Source organism: Lemur catta, chromosome 2 (assembly GCF_020740605.2).
Source record: "Lemur catta isolate mLemCat1 chromosome 2, mLemCat1.pri, whole genome shotgun sequence".
Taxonomy (NCBI): domain Eukaryota; kingdom Metazoa; phylum Chordata; class Mammalia; order Primates; family Lemuridae; genus Lemur; species Lemur catta.
This window is the reverse complement of record NC_059129.1, coordinates 109021890-109045680: the sequence shown is the minus strand read 5'-3', so window position 1 is coordinate 109045680 and position 23791 is coordinate 109021890. Positions and strand designations below refer to the sequence as shown.

The window sequence follows — 23791 nt, the reverse complement described above, 5'->3', positions numbered from 1 at the left end:
GTGCTCAAGGGTAATAGAAGAAGTAAGGGAACATTTTGTAATAGATTATCTTACCCTTGGTACTTTGAATTTGCTGTGTAGAAGTTAGATTCCATTAAAATGAGATGTACGAATACCTTCCATGTGCAAGGTGTTTGCGGAGCACTGAAAATAGATAAGCTGGATCTAATTTCAGCTCCTGTTATTTCAGACATTACAGTTTGTTTTCCTGTGGAACATCGGGCAATATAATAAATTACAGCCTTCCTGCTGAATTTTACTTGCTTCTATTTTTCTGTCACGAAAAAAAAATCACTCAAGTGCTTCCTTATCTTACTGTTGCAAGAACTTGCAAGTATTTAGGAAACCCAGTTCTTTTGCTTAAGAAAATTTTAATTCATTGGGGAAACAGATGAAACATGACATATACATTTATTTCATATGCTATTTGGACCCCAGTCATTTGGAATTGCTGACATTTGGACAAAGGCTGGGCTGAATTTCAACTTTATTTCATCTTTGATCAAAGAGCTTACTAAATAAAAGCAAATAATACTTTAGAGAAAGATTTACATTTTTCAAGAAAACTTTTTTAAACAGTGAGTCACATTTTGCAAGCAAATTATTTAGGTTAAGTACATGCTGTTCTAACGATAAAAGCAGATCATGATGGATCTCAACTTAAGAGCACTTAGTGTGCTGTCATTCTTTTTTTCCTGAAAAAATGAATGTTTTTCTTTAAAAAAATATTTTTAATATCACTCAGATACATAGTCTTCTTGGCTCATTTAATTTTTGAGGTCTGATTGTGAACACAAATGACAAGAATATCTAAATGCATATGCAATCTACTCTAGCTACTTATGGGGTTGCAGGGTGACAGCAGTTAGTGGAAGAGAGATGATTACAAGACACTGTGTAAGTTCTGAGCAGAAACATGAACAGTCTTTGCTTTATAAATGTTGCACTTTGGAAGAATGCTCATTGTTTAAGTCTGCTGCTGTGCCAAGGCCAGCATACACAGAACTTGCTTCTTTATGAGACACTATTTCTTGGAGGTAAATTTATATTGTCCTATGCGTGTTTTAAATGTGGACTTGGAGGCTGTAGCCCCAGAGTCTTCTTACATACCCAGATAAATGATTAATTTTGAAAATTACGAATGTGTTTACTTTGGCTTTTTGGAACTATAGTTCTGAGACTAACTGTGCCCTTCCTAATTTGGAAATATTTTCTTTCTGGTTTTTATTTTGACATGTATCCAGCTATCTACTTTTGTTGCTATTTCTAAAAGCATCTCAAGGGAGCTGCTTTCAGGGTTGTCATAGTGCAGACAAACACACAAGAAAACCAAGGACTCGGTGCTTTCATAAAGCATTTATTTTTATTTGAAAACATTATACAGGCATTACATTGCCACAGCCAGTCCATAGGGAAGCATGCAAATATCAAAAATGGACAGTTTGTTCAACTTATCAGTGTAAATTTCTTTTTTGGTTCATATTTTCCATTTGCAGTGTCAGGGTTAGTGTGCTTTGTTATGTGGCTTAACAATAGAATCCTACCCATGGGGTAAAAGCTGTACTGGTAGCTAGCTGGGGACTACTAAATGGTTATAAATCAAAAACAAACCCAAAACAAACAATAGTACACGCTTGTCAAAAGGTTAATAGCACAAGTTAGCAATATCTAAACTAAACATTGAAACATTTTCATGGGACACAGTGGTGCAAATTTTCCCATTGCTTGGTCTACCTGGTTGCGTATTTAAGAGTTGGAAGCTGTGGGAAGGTCTGACCGAGGGAAGCTGTGTCCCCAGTGCAAGTTTTCATTGAGGAAGTGAGAACCACCACTCTTCTCTAGCGGGGTAGGAGAACTGTGGTTTGCTCTTAGCCAGTCAAATTCTGCACAAATTGCTAAAAGCTCGTTTGTTGAGGAGAGATTGGTGGTGGATTGAAAAGCTGAAATCTTTGCTGGTGTCTAGTGGAGGTTATGAAATCTCGGAAACTAAAACAGCTAGAGTTAATGTTGTCCTACTCCCATTTCCCTCCCCATTCCCAAAGGATCAGTGTTTTTACACAGAAAAAGAATTTGTTCTTTGCTATTTTTTTTTTCTGAAGTACCAGTCTGGAACTCTTGATCTTGAACAATTCAATGTATTATCAACCTTTCTAAATGGAGACAAACCAACACAGTGAGGTCACCCAGTGACATGAAAGTCTGAGTACAAGGACAATGAATGGTAAGGGGTATACAGTGAAATCATCTTAACATTCACACTTGGTTTCCATACAATGGAGTCAATTAAAATATCCTATAAAATAATTCAGATGGCAACCTTTGGCCATCCGTTGATTGCAAACCTTTTGGAAATCTAAATTTTTTACAAAATTCCCAGTCTACTGAGTGAACTTGGAAATAGTTTCATCCACTTGCTTCTCATAAGACTTTACTAAATGTCTACAAATTAGTGTCATAAAAACGAATCAAAAAGATGAAAACATTTGGCTTAAAATAAATACTAAAAATGCAATAAATCAAGCAAATTATGCAAACCAAAGGAATGTAAACATACAAATAAAACCACAGTCTTTAAAGGTCTTCAGATCTGAATGGACAAAATATTCAGAGAAAGGTATTTAATTGGTCTGAAAGGTAGCAGAGAGCAGATGTTGGCAAAGTTGTTTTAACAGAGCTTTAACATTGATATATTTTTCCCCCCACAGAAAATGACACGTTTCTAAGGGGGCTGAACTGAGATGACCACCAAATCTGAATACCAGAGAAGATAATTTTTCTGTCCCATCTCCAAGGGCAGGGCTGCCCACCCTGTGTGGAAGGTAGGCAGAAAAGCCACATGGCTGCTGAGGGACAGCACGGGAAGGTTTTGCCTGCCAGATTTAGGCCTCCTTCAGGCCCTCTGGGGGTCCTGATTACACTGCAGTCTGTCCTTCTACTTTCGAGAGACCCCACTGGTGTTTTGCTTTGCTTGCTTCCTTCAGCTACATTGATTTGAATTGCCCAACATGTCATAAACATTTATTTTTCCTTTACAAACCCTATAACTCCATCAAGGATATTTTTGAATGTTATTGAAGTCAGCTGAGCTTAAAGAGTTCACATACACATAGAATCTATTCTAAATTATAGAGGTCTGTGGTGTTTCTTAATTTCCTGTGTTTGAAAAAAAGGGCTATTCTAAGGGCAATAGATTAGACTAGTGATATATCACTCAAAGCCTTATCAGGATCCTGTAATATTCTCTGTATCCATGAGAATGTTGTGTCAATATATTCTGCTATTTTGAATGGATGCCAAAGATGACCAAAATGCCAGACTTTTCCAATGGTGACATCTTTACCACTACAAAGTGGCCAGATCAATTGAGATATTTTCAAAGACTGCTCCACATCAGCACCTGGACTTTGCTAGGAGGTGGCACAACCAATGATACTCCACAAAAAACGATAATTTCCATGCTTGTGTATTTCAAAAAGAGTGTTAGACAATTAAGAGGGCAGAGGACCATGGCTTTTTCCCCTGCCTTGATCAATTTCCATATTATCACTAAGGAAATTTAGGGAAAAAAAGGAAAATTAAAAATAGTTTTTGAAGAGAGGATATAGGGAGAGGCAGAAAGATTTTTAAAATATATATTGACCTAAATGCAAATTATATTATTTCTGGGGTTTCCCACAAGCCACAGAAATGGAACAGTCCTTATCCTGTTACCACAGGGACTTGATTAGCAGAATCACATGGCACAACAGAAAGGCAATGGCCTGGAGTAATCAGAGATTGAAATATAAAAAGGCTAAAATGTTTGCTTTATATCTATTCCTAGAATAGAGAATTATATGGTCAGTTGCCCCTCCCCACAAGGGTCACTGCACAAAATCCTTACTGAGCAGGCAATCCAACAGGTAACAGAGGAAACCATTAGCCACCAGGTCCCGAGGACAAGGAAACTTCTCAGGGGCGGAGCTCCTGTGGCATGCATCACTCATATAGTCTGTGCAAAAAAATAAAGTATGATTCTTAAAAAGTGACTTGCCATAGAAAAGTGGGGTTTATGTTGACTACATGTGGGTCTGGCACTAGTTCCCATCAGGAGTACAAAACATCCTCCTGAAAGTTGGTGTAATAACAGTAACAGTAATAATACAAATAATAATAACAATAATACTTGCCTTTTATTCAAAAATTTTCACAGTAATTAATGCAGGGGGGTTGTGATCAGGACACACACTAGCTAGGCATCTTTCCGAGTCAGGCAGATTGGAGCCTGCATCTCCAGTGATGTTTAGCTTGTTCCTTTTACAAGCTTTTGGAGGATTTGCTACCTTGCAGTCCACCTGTGTAAACTGCACCCAGTAAATACCTTTCTCTATGTACAATACAGAGATGATGGGTGGACACACCACTGAGCTGGCCTCAGTGGGCAGGGCGGGCCTCATCCTAGGCCACGCGAACATGGGGCTCCTCTTCCGTCTCCTGGCCCAGGCTGGTGTAGGTGACTGAGGGCTCCACCTGAGCCGTGGTCGATAAGTCCACGACGGGTCCTGAAGGATTGCGGAACTGCTTGTACACTCGGGGGTCCTGGGCTATGTAGGTGGAGGTGGAGGAGTAGAGCACCAGCCCAATGAGGATGGTGAAGAAAGACAGGAGATAAAGTCCTGAAAACTGAAAAACACAACAGCAAAGTCATTTGACAGCCACAGCGGAACCACTGACACCTTAATGAGGCACAGAGAGGCGAGAAAGGAGCTGCTTCCTCTCGGAACAGGCAGCTTGATGAGTTGGCCGGTTCTCGTGATGGAAAGTGAATTTTCTCTTCCTAAACTGGCTTGGTCTTATTGATTCCCTTTATCTTTTTGCTAGACCCTGCGGCTAACACAGAGGAACACTTGGCTGATTGCCTCTAAAGTGCCAGTCTGAGGACCTGGTATGGTGGGAGAGCTAGGTAAGTACAAATTAAAATGCATCAGGTTAAAAGCAAAAAATCTCCAATATCGCTCAATAAAGAGTCAGTTGTTTGTGGCTTCATTAAACCAGAAGAAATATAGATGTCCCATTTAGGTGGTAATGAAGCCATAAACAACGAACCCCTCACCGACAGCGTATCAGGACACTCTCGTTTCACCTTAACACAATTCAGACACTATTTTTCTTCCTAGTACAGATTGTTATTGACTTTGGTAACTATCTTTGCAAGATTAGATTATCCTTGGACAGAAGGAAATAGTATAACATTCCATTCCTGCCCAACTAATCTATAAACAAATCCAAACAGGGCTGTATATGTAGCATTCTGCTTCCTAATCTACTTGCTTTCATAGAGTTTGGGGGGAGAGGGAGAGAAAATGTCAGTTTACACTAGTCCCAAGAATTGACACATGTTTTTGGAAAATTACAACTTCTGGACCTTCCTGAGTGGTTACGCTGGAAGTATTGTGTTGCCATTTCTACTGTTCTGTTCATTCATTCATCCCTTGTTTGTATGCCTTCTGTATATCAAACATTGAACCAGGTACTGGGCAAGGAGAAATAAAAAATATGGGTGATCCCTACCATCAAGGACTTAATTGTCTCAGTGGAGCATCAGAGGCACAGATAGACAGAAACAATACAATACACGTATGGCCTGCCAAGTCTCGTGTCAGTCCAGAGCTGTGTCTTAATCACATCCTGCATCCATGGGAAAAGGGGGAGTGATTTTAATTTCCTCATTTATTTTTTATGTTCTTACCTTGAAAGAACTAAAAACTGGTAGAGAGAGAAAAATGAATTGGAAGCTGGAAGAAAGGAGAAGAGGAAAATCACCCAGAGATTCTGTGAAATAAATTATAGGGCTAGAACAGAAAGCTAAAAAATGACTATACTTCGTAGTTCAGTAATAGGAAAGGCAGTCTTGAAAATGGCTCATTAAAAAAAAGTGTCCTGGGGCCAAAAGGCCCTGGTACAGTCTTCTTTCTTTCTTTGTGCAGCACAAAGTAATTAAGACTGAAGATGACTTTCTGATTTTCTTTCTACAGCATTCTTCACCCTGTCTCTCAACCCCTTTATTTTTCACATTCAAACCATATGATAATACCACCTCAGATGGATTTACGTACTAGACTCAGCTTGTAACTGCTTCACTTAATTAACTTGACATAATTAATTCAGTTTTCCCCAGTGAAAGCAAATGTGCCTTATTGTTTGATTCATGAATTTGTAAAATAAAATGGTAGGAAAAGACCACTAACTCAGCACTGTTGTCCATGATCTCAGAAAACCTATTTATACACAAAGTTGCTTCCTGAAATTCTACAATCAAGAGCTTCATCTTTCACCTGAAACTTTGGTGAAGGGAAATGGGTTTGTTTCTAACATTATAAGCATTTCAAACATCTCGTTAATTGCTTTCACTTCCAAAACTCTAGTCATCTCCAGTTTTAAGCGAAGAGCCTTCCATGGGCTTAGGTATGAACCTGCCTCTATTGCAGCAGATGGAGGTAGAGAGATTAACACATTGACTGCCACACGAGAAAAAAAATTTTTTTCCTTGGGGCCACGGTGTTTTGTGATGAAAATAGAATAAAAACTTTGAAAATAAAACAATACTTTCTATCTATTTTTTATTGTTTTCTGTGAGTGAGTTACATGCAAGTCGAAAAATAGTTCTTGTGGCTTCCAAGGTGAAGAGATGTGAGAGTTACATACGCTTCACGAGGTCCTGGGCTCAAAACTAGTATGAGCTAAATACAACTCACATGGCAGTTCATGTGTTAAGAATGGGGGCTTTGCAGTTATCATTGCATTTTAACCACCAAACTGGCTTCCAATCCTAGTTCCACTACATTCTAGCTGTAACTCTGGACAAGGTTCTTAACCTTCCCGGGTCTAGGCTTCCTGATCAGTAAAGTGCACCTACCATACAGGGGTTAATAAGACTAAATTAGATAAAGCAGGTAAAGCACTTATCATACCTTGCAGTAACCATTCGAATCATATTGGCTTCATTGTTATTGTTTTTTTTATTACTACAGCACAATTTATAATTGTAATACTCTGATATCTTATAATATTCTAATATAATCACTAATTAAATTATCTTTTCCCAATAGTCTTTTGACTGTGGGGCTGTGCCTTGTTTGACCAGTATCAAACATAGAGCCTGGCAGAGTACAGACATCTACTAAGTATTATTTGCTATTTGTTTTTATGTTGGATAAATAAATACATTTAATTATGGGGAAGTTTCAGGCTAATGTAGGAAACATAATGACAATCAGCCTGTACCAGTCGTGTATTTCAAACCTTTTAGCTTTAACCTAGGTAATATTAATAAAATGTCATTTCTAGTACATAAAATGCTAAATATTATTAAAAACCTGTTGAAAAGGAAGTCATAGTATCAATCTGTAATCATTGACTCCAAAAGTCATCTTCAAACCTGGGGCCAGAGGAGAGTGAAGGACGATGAACTGGGAAAGACACTAAAGAAAGCAAGAATCTGGGTAGAAGACTCAGGACTGCTGACCAGTGGATTGGGGTAGGAGGTTCCATAAACTTGGGGTGGACAGGATTTGGCCATTGAAATAATTTGGGGGTAGGGACAGGAAAGGATCTGATACAGGGTACCCAGGTAGAAGGATTAGAGAAACTAAATTCTTGAGAATATTAATTTCTGATTTTAGATCTCATATCCTGACCTGGTCAATATGACAAAGAATATAATATTAAGTTTTGTAAATCTAATGCCTTTGTAAGTAATAACACCTTAACATACCACTTAAAAGTATCATCCCTTTCGGGGGCATGGAACCATCAGATAAATCCACTACAAATGTGTTTTACCTTGAACATAGCTCTAACTGACAACACATACTTTTCAATGCCTTTTTATTTAATTCATACAGAATTCAGTCAAAAATTACTCAAGAGATAGATAGCATGGAATTTTAATGTGACAGAGGCATTTTGGAAGTCACCCAAGAGGCTTTATTAATAGTTGGTAGAGAAAGTTCTCATTTAGTACACAAGCCCAAAAAGAGCAGTCAGGCAAGCATTATGATTAATTGGGATAAATATTAAACGCTATAAATAGTGACAGAAAGGTTTGATTTAAAAAAAAAAGTAAGAAAAAGTTTCATTTGCCTCCTTCTTTCTAGCTTAATTGAAAAAAAGAAAATTTAATCAGGGGTACCTAACAGAATTACCCCAGTTCTAGATGCTTCACTTATCTTGTAGAGTATTCATTTAATAAACCAATCAATGAAACAAAAATTTTGTTCAGTCTAGGCTGTTTAACTTACTAACTGCAAAGAAATACTTATATCTAGTTCCCCAAGCAAAGCGAACAGGAACTTCTCTGAAACGCCGGATGACGACTGCAGCCGTGTCTGAGTTACAGATAAGCCAAGTGCAGGCCGAGGCTGCTGTCTCCATCCAAGGGCGGGGCTGCTATCTGAAGTGGACTTTGCTGTCTTCCCCTTTGCCAACTGCAGCCCCTCAGAGTATGCTGTATGGTCCGTGCTGCGGACACACTTTTTGTGCATTTAACCTAACGGGTAGCTTTGAGAAGCTAAGAAAGGGTGCACCCTGTATTAACACTGCCACACTGCAGACACTGTACTTTGCCACTGTCTTTTTCCATCTTGATGTCTCTCTTTGAGAACAAGGGTCAGAAGGCACTCACTGCACAGGATGAGAATCCCTGAGTGGTCCTTAAAACAATCTGACCAAGACACAAGCCATTGTACAGAATGAGGTGGCTTGGAAGACTGATAACAAGCCTGCACAACCAGGGCTTAACTTCCATCCAGGGGTTAAACCTACCTCTTAGACAGTTGGCCTATCAGTATGATTGCTGTTTGATTAATGTGGCATTCAGCACATCAGTCAAGGTCAGATCAAATTTACATGTTATTTCTGTAATTTAAACAGCTAAGTTGAATTTTAATAGACTAATGACTTCAATGGGCCTAAACCTATACAAGTAGAAAACCATACGATTTGAAACTCATTTCAAAGTACATTTATAAATATATCAACTAGACAATGTCAAGAAGAGGGCAATTTTTCAAGGACAGCATTTTCTAGCTTGACTCACACAATGGCAGGGGTCAGCAGAGAAGAGCATGGGAAGTCCTTGCAGGGGTGCAAAGCGGACCATGAAGTGACTCTGGTTGAAGCTCTACTTTCACTGAATGCACGTACCAACTACTTCGGTATGATGGGCCTGGCGTTTTCCTTGTTTCCCTGGAAGTGTACCTTACAAGAGCCCCTTTATGGTATCTGCCTTTGTGGAATACAGCCTTTGTAAGTTTCCTGATGTTGGATTTTAGTCATTTTTAGCTACATGTCTCCACTTGTGCTTACCAATGATTTAATGGATAACGGAAACATATTTTTTAGCTCTTAAAGACAGATGTATGACAATTTCTCTATCTAAAAAAAGATTCGATGGAAAAAAGAAACTATGTTATTCATGAGAGGCAGAGAAAAAACTGGAAAGGAGTTGTTGGTGAGGTTTCTTAGAAAAGGGGGCCCAGGGGAATGAGACCTGGGGTGAAACTCCTGGAGTTATTTGAGAAAAAAGAAGAGATCTAGATTTAACTTGGAGAGCCAAGGAAGCTCGGAGAAATTACAGTTAGTAGGAGGGAGAAAATCAGGTCAAATGACACAGAAAAAGATACAGGTAAAGAAAATTTCTCAATAACTAGAAGGAAAGATGAAGAACCTGATAATCCAAACATAATTCTTGTCTAAATTGAGTCAGCATGTACTCTGACTTCTGTTTGTTTATCTCTCTCTCTCTTCACACACACACACACACACACACACACACACACACACACACACACACACACACACACACATGCACATACTCCTCTATAGGCCCCTACACCTGACTGGTATGATCTGCCTTCTGAACTTGCATTCCTATATTGAACACTTATTCTTGAGAGAAGGTGAGTACCCTGATAGAACACTGCCCTTGGTGGCTTCTCATGTACCAGAGATGAGTGAAAGGTGATGCGTTCAAGCCTTCAGGTGTTCCCCAGGCTATCTATGATGGATGGAGGAAGGAAAGACCAAATATCTCACACCATAGCTCAATGATGATGTTATTGTTAAACTTCCAAAGATATGTTGCCTTTGGGGGCTCTATTAGATCTGAGGCTGCCACTGAAAGAGGCACACTGCTTGGAAACATGGTCATGATAAGAGTCGAAACTGGTCCCTGAACTGCGTAAGAAGGCTGCACAGAAATGAACTCAAGGATGTTTCTAAGTGTTCTTAGAAATGGCTTTCAATGCAGAGTTATTTCACATATATGAAGGATATATGGCCACAATAATGATTTCTTTTCTGGTTGATTCTTGTAGAAAGATACAGATGTAATTAAACTTTCACATATTTTTAATTCTTTGGCAGAAAACATCTATGAGGGTAGAGTCGGGGACTCTGTAAACTTTAATGGTTGCTACAGAAATTAACGTGACCATGGGTAAGTAGAACAATAAATGGCAGCGACTGGTCATTCTCAGGGTCATGCAACACAGGCTGGTAAATGTGGGCTCAAGAGCTGCTGGAAGAATTTCCATGGAAAGAGACTGGCCTGGTAATTTCAACAGGCAAATTATACCCAGGAAAAACTAGACTTTTAATTAAGTTTGTGACAACTGTCCTGAATATTCTTTGCCATGTAAGACAATGGGTCCTTTTTTCCCTATACTTCTCTACTCTGTGATATAAAATGCACATATAAAGATAAATCAACTGGCACATCTAACCCTGATTGCTAGACCAAGAGGGAACAAATAAGCCCAATTCTGTTTAAAATGGAAGCAGATTACCAGTTTGGAGGTCCTGGGTACCAAAGTAGTTTAAAGATCCAGCAGTGACTAGATTAAAGTAACATGCTAAATAAGAGTAAATCATTAATTAAACGTAATGCCACTATAGTGAAGAATGACTAGAAGGGGAGTCCATGGTCTCCCAGGTCCCACTTTGTAGATTGCAAGGTGGACCCTTTGGCAACAAGCTTGGAAGGGAAACAGCCAATCTGCTGTGTGTCCTGGGGTGGGAGAGAGAAGACAGCTCAGCAATGACCACACAGCCCATCTCTCAGCAGCCATGTGCTTCTCAGAGGGCTGAGGACAACACCTGGGAATACAGTTTTGGGCGCAGAATGAGAGGATGTTGATCAGTGCTGAGCACACCATGAGCCGTGGCCTGTTTACGACCCTGTGACGAAAGGCTCTGCCTGATCCTGATCTATTGCCACTGGGCCTGAGCCAATTGCTATTCAGGCCAAGAAAACTAGACAGACCTGGCTCCACAGAAAAACGAACACAAACAAATTGATGTTTGACCTCCTAATTTTGGCTCTGCACAAAACTAACAAGATCATTTTTATTATTATGAAGTGTATTTAAAAGGCAAAAGTTTGGTTTCTGGGTTTACTGAGCTGGAAATAAATTGCCTGGAGAGATCAGAGCTCTTTCAAATACTTTTGAACTCCCCAATTATTACTCTATCTCCTACTCTCACCTCCCTTATTTCTCCTCTTCCTGTTTTTTTCTCATTTCTTTTTTGTTAGGGAAAAAAAGGGCTAAATCTTTCTGGTTAAATATTGCAATATTTCTTTATTCTAGGTTATACCATGCAAAATATCAAATGTGGGCATGGCATGCAATCTACTGCCAAACAACGAGATTAGTCTTTAGAGAGTAAGAATACTGACCCCCTCCCTCACCACCTATTCTTTCTCCAATTTGGGAATTCAAATCCCAAATTCACGCTAATCTAATAAAGACAAAAAATAAACAAATGAGTGCCTTAGTCAGAATGCCAAAAGGTTTCTCCATCCATATCAGAATACCAAAGCATTGCTTAGATTTAAATACTTGGGAATTGATTTATTCTCCAAGCATCCTGTTGGTAAAGAAAACAGAAGCAGCAAGGAGGGCCCTTGCTTCTCTGTGTGCCTGACACTATCACCCAGGGCGAGGCTGTGCCCTGAGCTGCAATCCCAGTTCGGTTTATGAGGCCTTCTGTTTGGTTTGCAAAACCAATTCATTTGGCGGTATAATTTGTGCAGCCAATCACATCTAAGTCCAAATAAGGGTTCTTTAACAGGCAAATATCTTCCCCTGTGAGTAATTTCACACATGAGTACAGCAATAGGGAACTAAAAATGGATTTCTGCCACTATCTTTTATATGACAAACAGACATTTTCACTGGTCTGATGAATTGATAGAAATCCTCGTTCAAGCAGATTTCTATTTTCTGCATTCCAGCAAAAAAAGACTGTAATAGCCAGGCCAGAAACGGAACAGAGGGGCTTACTCCATGGGAGTGTTTAATTACGGGCTCAGTTGCAACAAAAGCTGTTCAATGGCTCATTTATGTCACCTTTCCCTGCATAGTTTTTATTATCACTAGTCAAAAAGGAATTGCATGTGTATAGGAGGCACACTGAGCAGTGGCCTTCACTCCATTGGGCTCTTGGATCACAAGACTTCTATTTTCCCTCAGCAAATCACAGAGGTGCATGCTGGGCCAGAGCAATTTTGTAGGGGACTGAATTTTATTTTATTTCTTTTTTTTTTTTTTTTTTTTTTGAGACAGTCTCACTGTGTGGCCTGGGCTAGAGTGAGTGCCGTGGCATCAGCCTAGCTCACAGCAACCTCAAACTCCTGGGCTCAAGCAATCCTTCTGCCTCAGCCTCCTGAGTAGCTGGGACTACAGGCATATGCCACCACACCCAGCTAATTTTTTCTATATATATTTTTAGTTGGCCAGATAATTTCTTTCTATTTTTAGTAGAGACAGGGTCTCGCTCCTGCTCAGGCTGGTCTCGAACTCCTGACCTCGAGCGATCCACCCTCCTTGGCCTCCCAGAGTGTTAGGATTACAGGCATGAGCCACCGTACCCAGCCTATTTTATTTCTTTATCTTTTATTGCAGCATATTATGGGGATAAAAATGTTTAGGTTACATATATTGCCTTTGCCCCACCCGAGTCTGAGTTTTAAGAGTGTCCATACCCTAGATGGTGCGAACTGCACCCATTAGGTATGAATACACCAATCCCGTCCTCCCTCCTCCCACCTGCCTGTGACCCGATGAATGTTATTACTATATGCACACATAGGTATTGATCAGTTAATACCAATTTGATGGTGAGTACATGTGGTGCTTGTTTTTCCATTCTTGTGATACTTCACTTAGTAGAATGGGCTCCAGCTCTATCCAGGATAATACAAAAGGTGCTAGATCATCATTGTTTTTGTGGTTGAGTAGTATGCCATGGTATACATACGGTATACATTTTACTAATCCACTCATGGATTGAGGGGCACTTGGGTTGTTTCCACATCTTTGCAATAGTGAATTGTGCCACTATAAACATTCAGGTGCAGATGCCTTTGTTATAGAATGTCTTTTGTTCTTTTGGGTAGATGCCCAATAATGGGATTGCTGGATCAAATGGTACTTCTAGTTTTAGCTCTTTGAGGTATCTCTATATTACTTTCCACAGAGGTTGTACTAGTTTGCAGTCCCACTAGCAGTGTATGAGTGTTCCTATCTCTATGCATCCATGCCAACATTTATTGTTTTGGGACCTTTTGATAAAGGCCATTTTCACTGGAGATAAGTGATATCTCATTGTGGTTTTGATTTGCATTTCCCTGATGATTAGAGATGTTGAGCATTTTTTCATATGTTTGTTGGCCATTTGTCTGTCTTCTTTGGAAAAGTTTCTGTTCATGTACTTTGCCCACTTTTTGAGGGAGTTGTTTGATTTTTTTCTTGCTGATTTTCCTGAGTTCTATATAGATTCAAGTTATCAGTCTTTTATTGGATGTGTAGTATGTGAATATTTTCTCTCATTCTGTAGGTTGTCTGTTTGCTCTCATGATAGTTTCCTTGGATATGCAAAAGCTTTTTAATTTAATTAGGTCTCATTTATTTATTTTTATTGTTGCTCTGATTGCCTTTGGGGTCTTCCTCATAAATTCTTTACCCAGGCCAATGTCTATAAGAGTTTTTCCAATATTTTCTTCTAGAATTCTTATAGTTTTGTGCCTTAGGTTTAAGTCTGTTACCCACTGTTAGTTGATTTTTTTGAGAGGTGAAAGGTGTGGATCCTGTTTCAGTCCTCTACATGGGGCTATCCAGTTTTCCCAGCACCATTTATTGAATAAGGATTCTTTTTCCCAGTGTATGTTTTTGTCTGCTTTGTCAAAGATTAGATGGCTATATGAGGATGGCTTTATATCTGGGTTATCAGTTCTATTCCATTGGTCTGTGTCTTTGTTCTTGTGCCAGTACCATGCTGTTTTAGCTACTATGGCCTTGTAGTATAACTTGAAGTCTGGTAAATTGATGCGTCTCAATTTGTTCTTTTTGCTTAAGATTGCATTTGCTGTATGGGGTCTTCTCTGGTTCCATATGAAGCATAGCATTATTTTTTCTACATCTGCGAAAAATGATGTTCATATTTTAATAGGGATTGCATTGAATCTATAGATAACTTTGAGTAGTATAGACATTTTAACAATGTTGATTCTGCTGATCTATGAGCATGGTATAGTTTTCCACCTGTTTACATCCTCTGCTATTTCTTTCCTCAGTGTTTTATAGTTCTCTCTGTAGAGGTCTTTCACCTCCTTAGTTAAATATATTCCTAGGTATTTTATTTTCTTTGTTGCTATTGTGAAAGATATTGAGTCTTTGATTTGGTTCTCAGTTTGACTGTTGATGGCATATAGGAATGCTACTGATTTCTGTACTTTGATTTTGTAACCTGAGACTTTGCTGAATTTGTTTATCAATTCCAGTAGTCTCATGGAAGAATCTTTGTGGTTTTCTAGATGTAAGATCATACTGCCAGCAAAGAGCAATAGTTTGACCTCTTCTGCCCCCACTCAGATGCCGTTGATTTGCTTCTCTTGTCTGATTGCTCTGGCTAGGACGTCCAGTACCATGTTGAATAGAAGCAGTGGTAGAGGACAACCTTGTCTGGTTCTAGTTCTAAGTGGGAATGCTTTCAATTTTTCCCCGTTCAGTATGATGTTGGCAGGGGGGGTTGTCACATATGGCTTCTATCATTTTGAGGTAAATCCCATCTATGCCTATTTTTTTAAGTGTTCTTATCATAAAAGGGTCCTGAATTTTGTCAAATGCTTTTTCTGTGTCTATTGAGAGGATCATATGGTCTTTGTTTTTGCTTCTATTTATGTGGTGAATTACATTTATAGGTTTTTGTATGTTGAACCATCCCTGCATCCATGACCAACCCCACTTGGTCATGATGGATTATCTTTTTGACCAGCACCAAATTCAGTTTGCTAGGATTTTGTTGAGAATTTTTGCATCTATATTCATAAGGGGTATTGGTCTGTAGTTTTCTTTTTTTGTTGCATCCTTTCCTGGTTTTGGTATCAGGGTGATGTTGGCTTCATAAAACAAGTTCAGGAGGATTCCTTCCTTCTCAATGTTGTGGAATAATTTCTGTAGGGCAGGCACCAGTTCTCATTTGTAGGTCTGGCGAAATTTGGGTGTGAAACCACTCGTCCAGGACTTTTCTTTTTAGGAAGGTTTTTTTTTTTTTTTATTATTGCTGCTTCAATTTTGGTGCTTGAGATTGGTCTGTTGAAAAATTCTATTTCTTCCTATTGAGCCTAGGGAGGCTGTGTGTTTCTAAGAATTTGTCCATTTCCTCTACATTTTCAAGTTTATGTATATAGAGGTTTTTATAGTATTCATAGACGATATTTTGTATTTCCATAGTTTCAGTTGGAATTTCTCCTTTTTTCATTCCTGATGGAGCTTATTAAAGTTTTTCTTTTCTGCTTCTCATTAATCCAGCAAGAGGTATGTCAATTTTATTTGTTCAAAGAACCAACTTTTTGCTTTATTAATCTTCCATATAGTTTTTTTATTGTTGATTTCATTTAGTTCTACTCTTATCTTTGTTATTTTATTTCTTCTGCTGGGTTTGGGGTCGGTTTTGCTCAGCCTTTTCCTGTTCTTTGAGGTGATTCATTAGATTGTTGATTTGTGATCTTTCTATCTTTTGGATGTAGGCATTTATGGGTATAAATTTTCCTTTCAGGACTGCTTTAGCTGTGTCCCATAGATTTCATAACTTGCGTCTCTTTTATCATTTAGTTCAAAGAATCTTTTAATTTCCATCTTAATCTCCACCTTAACACAATAATCATTCAGCAAAAGTTTGTTTAGTTTCCATGACTTTGTGTAGAGATGAGAATTTCTGTTGAAACTGATTTCTAATTTTATTCCACTGTGGTCTGAGAAGATGCATGGTATAATTTCTATTTTTTTAAATTTGTTGAGACATGCTTTGTGGCCTAGGATATGGTCATTCTTAGAGAATGTCCCATGAGCTGATGAGAAAAATCTATATTCAGTGGTTTTTGAGTTGAATGTTCTGTAAATGTCAGTCAGGCCCATTTGTTCTAGAGTTCTGTTTAAGTCCATTGTTTCTTTGTTTATTTTCTGTTGGGAGGATCTGTCCTGTTCTGTCAGAGGGGTGTTGAAATCCCTGGCTATTACAATGTTGCTGTTTATCAAGGGGACTGAATTTTAAAGCCAGTGAAAGATGCTTAGTTTGTAGAAGTGGCAGTGTTGCAGCTCAACACATCCTAAAGACCCCCTGCCCTGTTACAATAGAATCAAGGGGTAGAAATGAAAGTGTCACCATTCACTATTCACCCTGTTGTCCACTAGTAACATTTTTGCTTCCTGTCACTGCAACCTTGTGCTCTGCTGATCTAAAAGTCTTAGTTCCAAAGGGAAGAATACTTCCACCAGGAGACAGAACAATGATTCTATTAAACTGAAAGTTCAGACTGCCACCTGGCCACTTTGGGCTCATTCATGCTTTTGAAACAACAGGTAAAGAAGAGAGTTTCAGTGGTTGATTGATCTCATTTACCAAGGGGAAATTGGGCTACTGGTCCACTATGGAGGTAAGGAAGAATACATCTGGAATACAGGTGATCCTTTAGCATGTCTCTTAGTATTAATATGCCCTGTGATTAAAGTCAATGGAAAATTACAACAACTGAATGCAAGCCGGACTAATAGTGTCTCAGATATTTCAGGAAAGAAAGTGTGGGGTCACCCCATGAGGTAAAGAATCATAATCAGCTGACGTGCTTGCCGAGGGCAAAGGGAATACAGTGAAAGAAAGTGGCAGCTATGGCCATGTGATCAGTTACAGAAACAAAGATTGTATTGTCATGAATAATTTCTCTTTTTTGTTATGAATATGTTTGTGTGTATGTGTGTGTGTGTATAGAACAAGTATTTTTGTTTCCTTCCTTCTCTTATCTCTTTATCATATAACATAAGATGTACTAACTTTCCATTATAGTATTTAAGTTAAAGATATCAAGAAGAATGAACATCATCACCCAAGACTTTGCATCCTCTTCTGAGGGGAAGGTTAGTGTGTTTTCAGTTGTATGCAAATAGTTGTGTCAATTTAGGCAAAAGTATGACCTTGTTATTGTCTTTATTTGGAGATTATTATTTAAAGACCTGCAATTAATGCCAAGTGGACAAGGGATGGACTCATGGTGGTTAATTTTATGAGTCAACTTGTCTAGGCCACAGTACCTAAATACTTGATCAAACACCAGTGTAGATGCTGCTATGAAGGTATTTGTAAAAATGAGACTAACATTCACGTCAGTAGACTCTGAGTAAAGTAGATTACCTTCCATAATGTGGGTGGACCTCATCTGATCAAGTGAAGGCCTTAAGAAAAAGACTAAAGGCCCCTGAGGAAGGGGTAATTCTGCCTCCAGACTGCGTACAGGCTTAAGCTACCACATCAACTCTTCCCTGGGTCTCCAGCTTGCTGGCCTTCCTTGTAGATTTTGGACTTGCCAGCCCCAGTTGTGTGAGCCAATTCCTTAAAATCAATCAATTAATCTCTCCTTCTGTACACACACCCTCCCCCACGCACATACTATTGGTTCTGTTTCTCTGGAGAACAATCAAAAATCAAAAAACCCCATTACAAAGTGGGCAAAAGACACGAACAGAAGCTTTTCAAAAGAAGATAGATTAACAGCAAATAAACATAAAAACATTTGTTCAACCTCACTATCAGGGAAATGCAAATTAAAACCACAATGAGGTATCACCTTACCTCAGTTAGAAGGGCTTTTATTAAAAAGTCCCAAAACAATAGATGCTGGTGTGGACGCAGAGAGAAAGGAACACTTATACACTGTTGGTGGGACTGAAAATTAGTACAATCTCTATGGAAAACAGTATGGAGATTCCTCAAAAAACTAAAAGTAGACCTACCATTTGATCCAGCAATCCCACTATTACGCATCCCACTACTAAGTATTTACCTACCCAAAGGAAAAGAAGTCATTTTATCAAAACAACACCTACACTCAAATGTTTATTGCAGCAAAATTCACAATTGCAAAGATGTGAAATCAACCCAAGAGCTCATTAATTCATGAGTAGATTAACAAAATGTGGTATATGTATACTATGGAATACTACTCAGCCATCAATAAGGATGAACTAAGGCTTTCTAGCAACAATTTGGATGAAACTGGAAGACCATTATCCTAAGTGAAGTATTTAAAGAAAGGAAAAACAAACATCACACTCACTATTAAATTGGAACTAAACAATGAACATGTGCACAGAAGGAAGTAAAAGTCATTGGAAATCAAGCAGGGGGGAGCAGGGAGAAGGGGATGGTGAAAACCTACCTAATGGATAAAATGAAGACTATCTGAGTGATGGGCACACTTATAAGCCTGACTTAACCGTAACAAAAATGATCCATGTAATGAAAAAATTTGTACCCCCATATATTTTGAAATAATTAAAAAAAGAGGAAGAAATTCAGAAAAGAAGAGCCTGAATTGCAGAGACTGGTGGTATAGCAAATATAGTAAGTATGGAAATAAGGCTTAAAAACCATAGGAATTATGGTTACTTTCATAGAAGAGAGTAAATCAAAACCCATACAACTTTAAATATAGAGTTGAAAATGTCTACCATCCACGGTGGCCCGTGGAGACGTGTAGAGCAGTGGCTCTGCTTCAGCCTTTAATGTTTGAGGCAATCCTTGTTCTTTACCTTAGCAAACTGATACCCTCATTTTTGGGAGCTTGGTTTATTAATATTCTGGTCCATGGGAGATGGACCCACACAGGTCTGCTGACAAAATTAGGTGTCTGAATGTGTAAGATGCGGCCAGACTGTGCATGCTGGTGACAAACACACTCCATGTATTGTCCTGGGAGACAACTAGCTGTTTTTTCCTGGCTATGCCACAGTCCAACCACAAGCCTTTCCATTTGAAACTTCTGTAGCACCTCTAGCTGTTCCTTTTTTCCCTCACAGCTTATCCTGATGACGTAATATTCAAGATATCTGTTTTGTGATGTGGAGTTCATGAATAGATTAATGTAGAAAGAACTTTGACTTCTGGCTATAATTCCAGGGCCTGTCTTGCAATTTATCCCCAACTTCTTAAATCATTCCAATATTTCTGGTAAATAGAAATTGCTAATGTGACAGAGACTGGCTATTTGTTCACTAAACCTATTTTCTTTTCTTCCTGCATAAACAGCTTGACTGTATTTCCTAGCCTCCCATGCAATTAGCTGTGGCTATGTGACTGAGTTCTGGATGACAGAACAGGGAGGGATTGTAGACACACTGCAAAAGTCTCCAGGCTGTCTCACCGAGAGTCCTGCCGAGGACTCCAAGTGCCCAGCCCAGGCACTGGTAAACTTTTTATTAAAGAGCTAGATAGTAAGTATTTTAGGCTTATGGGTCAATACTCTGTCACAACTACTCAGCATTGCAATTGCAGTGCAAAAGCAGCCACAGATAATGTGTAAAGAAATGGGCATGGCTGTGCTTTAATAAAACTATTTATAAAAACAGGGGGCTGGCTCACAGATCATGGTTTTCTGACCCCTGCCCCTAAGGATGTCAGAGCCACTAGATGGAAAGAGCCTGGATTCCTGAGTGGCTGCATGGATATACCCCTCCACCACTGCTAGAAACTAGAAACACCTACCCTAACTAATTTAGCAAGATGGAAGCCTCAAAAGAGGCTATACTGAGTTACTGTGCAGAGGAAAGCCAAGTTCAAACATTCATTGCCCTTTCACCTTGGTATTTCATATGAAATGCTATTGGGCCTCAGTGGTGCTAGTTTCGCCAATTCTTTACTCACCAGTGACAGTTTAAAATGTATTGAAGAGGGACATAAAGGGTTAAGTATTAAATTTTAAATCTCCCATTTATAGTTACATTTGGGCACCATGAGCTTCAAATTCATAGCCTTTTAAGATGCCATCCTTACAAAAAAAGAAACATAACAGGCTACTTATGAGGGTATTTTCCTAAATAAAATGGAAGTATTGCTTTCATGGCACAGGTTAAGCTGCCTGTCCTGGCTTTTAAAGTGCAGTTACGTTACCGAAATTGCTCACTGCCACAGAGGATCAACAGGGTTGCTTGGCTCAAGGTTCTGATTCATGTCTAATGAAAGATTCCACTCTTAATGAAAGTTTCCAACTTCTGCAAACTCTCTGGCATTGGCCCTCAGATGTTAAGCATACTTAAAATTGCTGTACTATTCAAGTTCTAGTGTTTTGGAATCTCATCCTTTGTATTAATCTTCCTGGATTTTTGGTGTTCCTGTCATCTTTATTTATAAATAAAGAGTTAGGCTCTAAAACAGTGTCTGGCACATAGCAGGCACAGTATAAATAAACAATGGCTGGATGAAGTTCTTTTAAACGTAATGCATAATAATATATTATTATAATGACCCCATGTCCGGTGTTATTAAACTCTGCTTGCCAAATCTCTTATAACAACAACAACAAAACAGTAAGAGAAGCTGGCAGATGTGGGTTATAATTTTAGTGGCTGACAGATTCGTCAGGTTAGATCATGGGGCTCTACATCCGTCCTCATAGGATGTAACCCACATTGCTAGCATAGGCAGTTGACATTAAGAAACTTTTCTGATTATTTTATAAATCACATCAATTACAAAAAAATTATCTGGTATAAAGATGAGACTAAAACACGCAGAATGTTTTCTAAAGAAAATGTACAAATTAAATCCTATAAAACTCACATTAACCACATTACCCAGGATAGTTGAAGTAACATTCTTGGACAAATTGTTTTGAAATCTCTCCCTCCCTTGTTTTAATAGTGAATATTTGGATGATGAAAACATTTTCCTGATGCAAGAGTAGAAGTTTTAGGCAGCCCTTCCCCTCCTAAGATACTACTCTTCAAGGAGGATCATCTGTGGTTTCCGGCTGTTCAGCATGGACATCCATATAAGCTAATGGCCTAGGTGAAGAGTTTGAAGGAGAGTTGGACAGAACCAATTGTTCATTTTTCTTTACTAATTTCTAGCTTATCTTAATAAAGCTACAAAAATAACATGTTGTTATAAAATTACTCTCAATTTTATTACAATTCCATGGCAATTTTTTTCTTCTTCTTTTTCTTTTTTAAAATTTTTTCGAGACAGGGTCTCAGTCTGTCACCCAGGCTGGAGTGCAGTGGCATCACCATAGCTCATTATAACCTCAAACTCCTGGGTTCAAGAGACCCTCCCACTTCAGTCTCCAAGTAGTTGGGACTATAGGCACAAACTACCATGGCTAATTCTTTTTATTTTTTGAAACAGGGTCTCACTCTGTCACCCAGGCTGGAGTGCAATGGCATCATCTTAGCTCATTATAACCTTGAACTCCTGGGCTCAGGCAATCCTCCCACCTCAGCCTCTCGCAGTGCTGGGATTACAGGCATGAGCCACTGTGCCAGCCTCTGTAGCAATATTAAGCCTTGAAAAGGTAATAGTAAATGTGTGAAATAAGCCATCTTCTATTTTAAATGTTAGGCAAAAAGGAATTTTCTGCATATTCAGTATTGGCTGCTATTTTCCTGAAAAATGTTCAGCACATGATGGCATATAGTGAAAGAACTTATTGGTATCTTAACAACCCTTGAATGTTTTATATTTCTGGTTGTCACCTAAAAATTCTATTGTAAGCAAAAGGAATCAAAGCATTCAGTTGAAAGTGACTGACATTTCCTACATTTTTATTCATGAGACCCTAGGTTTGCCTGTTTGAACAAGGAATAAGTGGGAAAAAACTCACACAAACTTGTTGAAAGCTGTATCTAGTTACAAAATCTTACAATAAGATTAAAAGTCCAGAAATGGAATGAGATAGAGATTACTAACCTTGAATCATATATTTAATCAGAGAAATGTATCACTGCTAGTCGCTGTTTATACATTCTCTAATTTAATCCCTTCAAAAACCCCATAAGGTAAATCTCATCACTTTGAAGTCTGGAGATAATAAATAACTGGTCCAAATAAAGAGGACACAGAGCCACAATTTAAACCTTGCCTCCTTGGACTCTGAAGTCCCTGCCCTTTGGTCATGCCACACGGCTTAATCAACACTGTCCATGGTAGACACCGCAGTAGCCCTGCCACTCCAATTTATTTTCTCCCCATGTGACTTAGTGTTTTCTTTACTAAACTATTAGCAGGAAACCAAAATTACTTTAAAAATCAGCCAGGAAATTCAACAGAGTACAGAGTGTCCGTGGGTGGAGTACAAGTCTTTGTCGCCCAGATGCGGCTTCTCAGTAACATGTCCACATGTCCCGGCTGGCCTGGCTTGGAGCCAGTGCGCCCTATTGTCCTGGTGTGATTATTGCCAGTCCCCCTGTGGCAGGCAGAATGACGGTCCCCCAGAGATGTCCATGTCCTAACCCCCAGAACCTGTGAATATGTTACTTTGTGTGGAAAAAGGGACTTTGTAGAGGTGGTTAAATCAAGGATTTTGAGGTGAGGAGATTATCCTGGATTACCCAGCCAGGCCTAATGTAATTTCACAGTCCAAAAGAGGGGAGCAGGAATGGCAGAGTCGGATTTAAAAATGCTATACTGATGGTTTCGAAGATGGAGAAAGGGCCAGGAATCAAGGAATGCAGGCAGCCTCTAGAAGCTGGACAGGGCAAGGAAATGAATTCTCTCCTAGAATTTCTAAATGGAGCACAGCTCTGCTAACACTAGATGTTAGCCCAGTGAGTCTTCTGACTTCCAGAACTGTAAGATAGTGAATTTGTGTTATTTTAAGCAAGTAAATTTGTGATAACTTGTTAGAGCAGCAAAAGGAAAATAATACCCTTTTGAATTCAAAAGTGTCCTACTTGTCTGATACATATAAGGTGACAGAGTTTGTAATAACAGATGAAGCTCTGACCTTGAAAAGCCACTACACCCTCAAATTGAAAAGCCTGCATGTCAGTCTCTTCCTGAGTTTGGCTTTGGGGGTCCCTGAAGCCCAGTGAAGCTCATTTCCTGGACTGTCCATGGATTGCTACAGATTTACTGCTCTGAATTCGATCGTGTTGTCAGCTAACAAAGAACAGAAATACATAGCCACTTCTCAAAAGTCTTGTAAAATTAGAGTTTTCAAGAGCACTATACCATTCAGATAGTCTAATTTAGAATGAGGTCATTTGCTTCCCAGGAACATGGGGCTTTACTGTCCAGTCAGCACAGCAGTGAGCACGAGAGGCAGAGGTGCTGCGAACAGTGGAATGATGTAGAGGGGAGAGGAATGGATTTCCTTCCAAGGGTGGAAAACAACAAAAAGCAAATAATCAATGTTGGGCAGGAGAGCTTCATTTAGTCATTCAGTTCTGCCTGGGTAAGCAACATCTGTGAGAAAATAGCC

At 39.0% G+C, this 23791-nt stretch overlaps 1 protein-coding gene across 1 annotated transcript in view; it reads right to left on the bottom strand.

Annotated features, from left to right (window-relative positions):
- Positions 1–1337: 1337 nt before the first annotated feature.
- SLC35F1 (solute carrier family 35 member F1) overlaps positions 1338–23791 on the bottom strand; it is a 171013-nt gene continuing 148559 nt past the window's right edge. Inside the window, exon 8 of the mRNA XM_045544255.1 lies at positions 1338–4662. Coding sequence (XP_045400211.1) covers positions 4438–4662 — 225 coding nt within the window. The 3' untranslated portion in view covers positions 1338–4437. The remainder of the gene's footprint in view (positions 4663–23791) is intronic.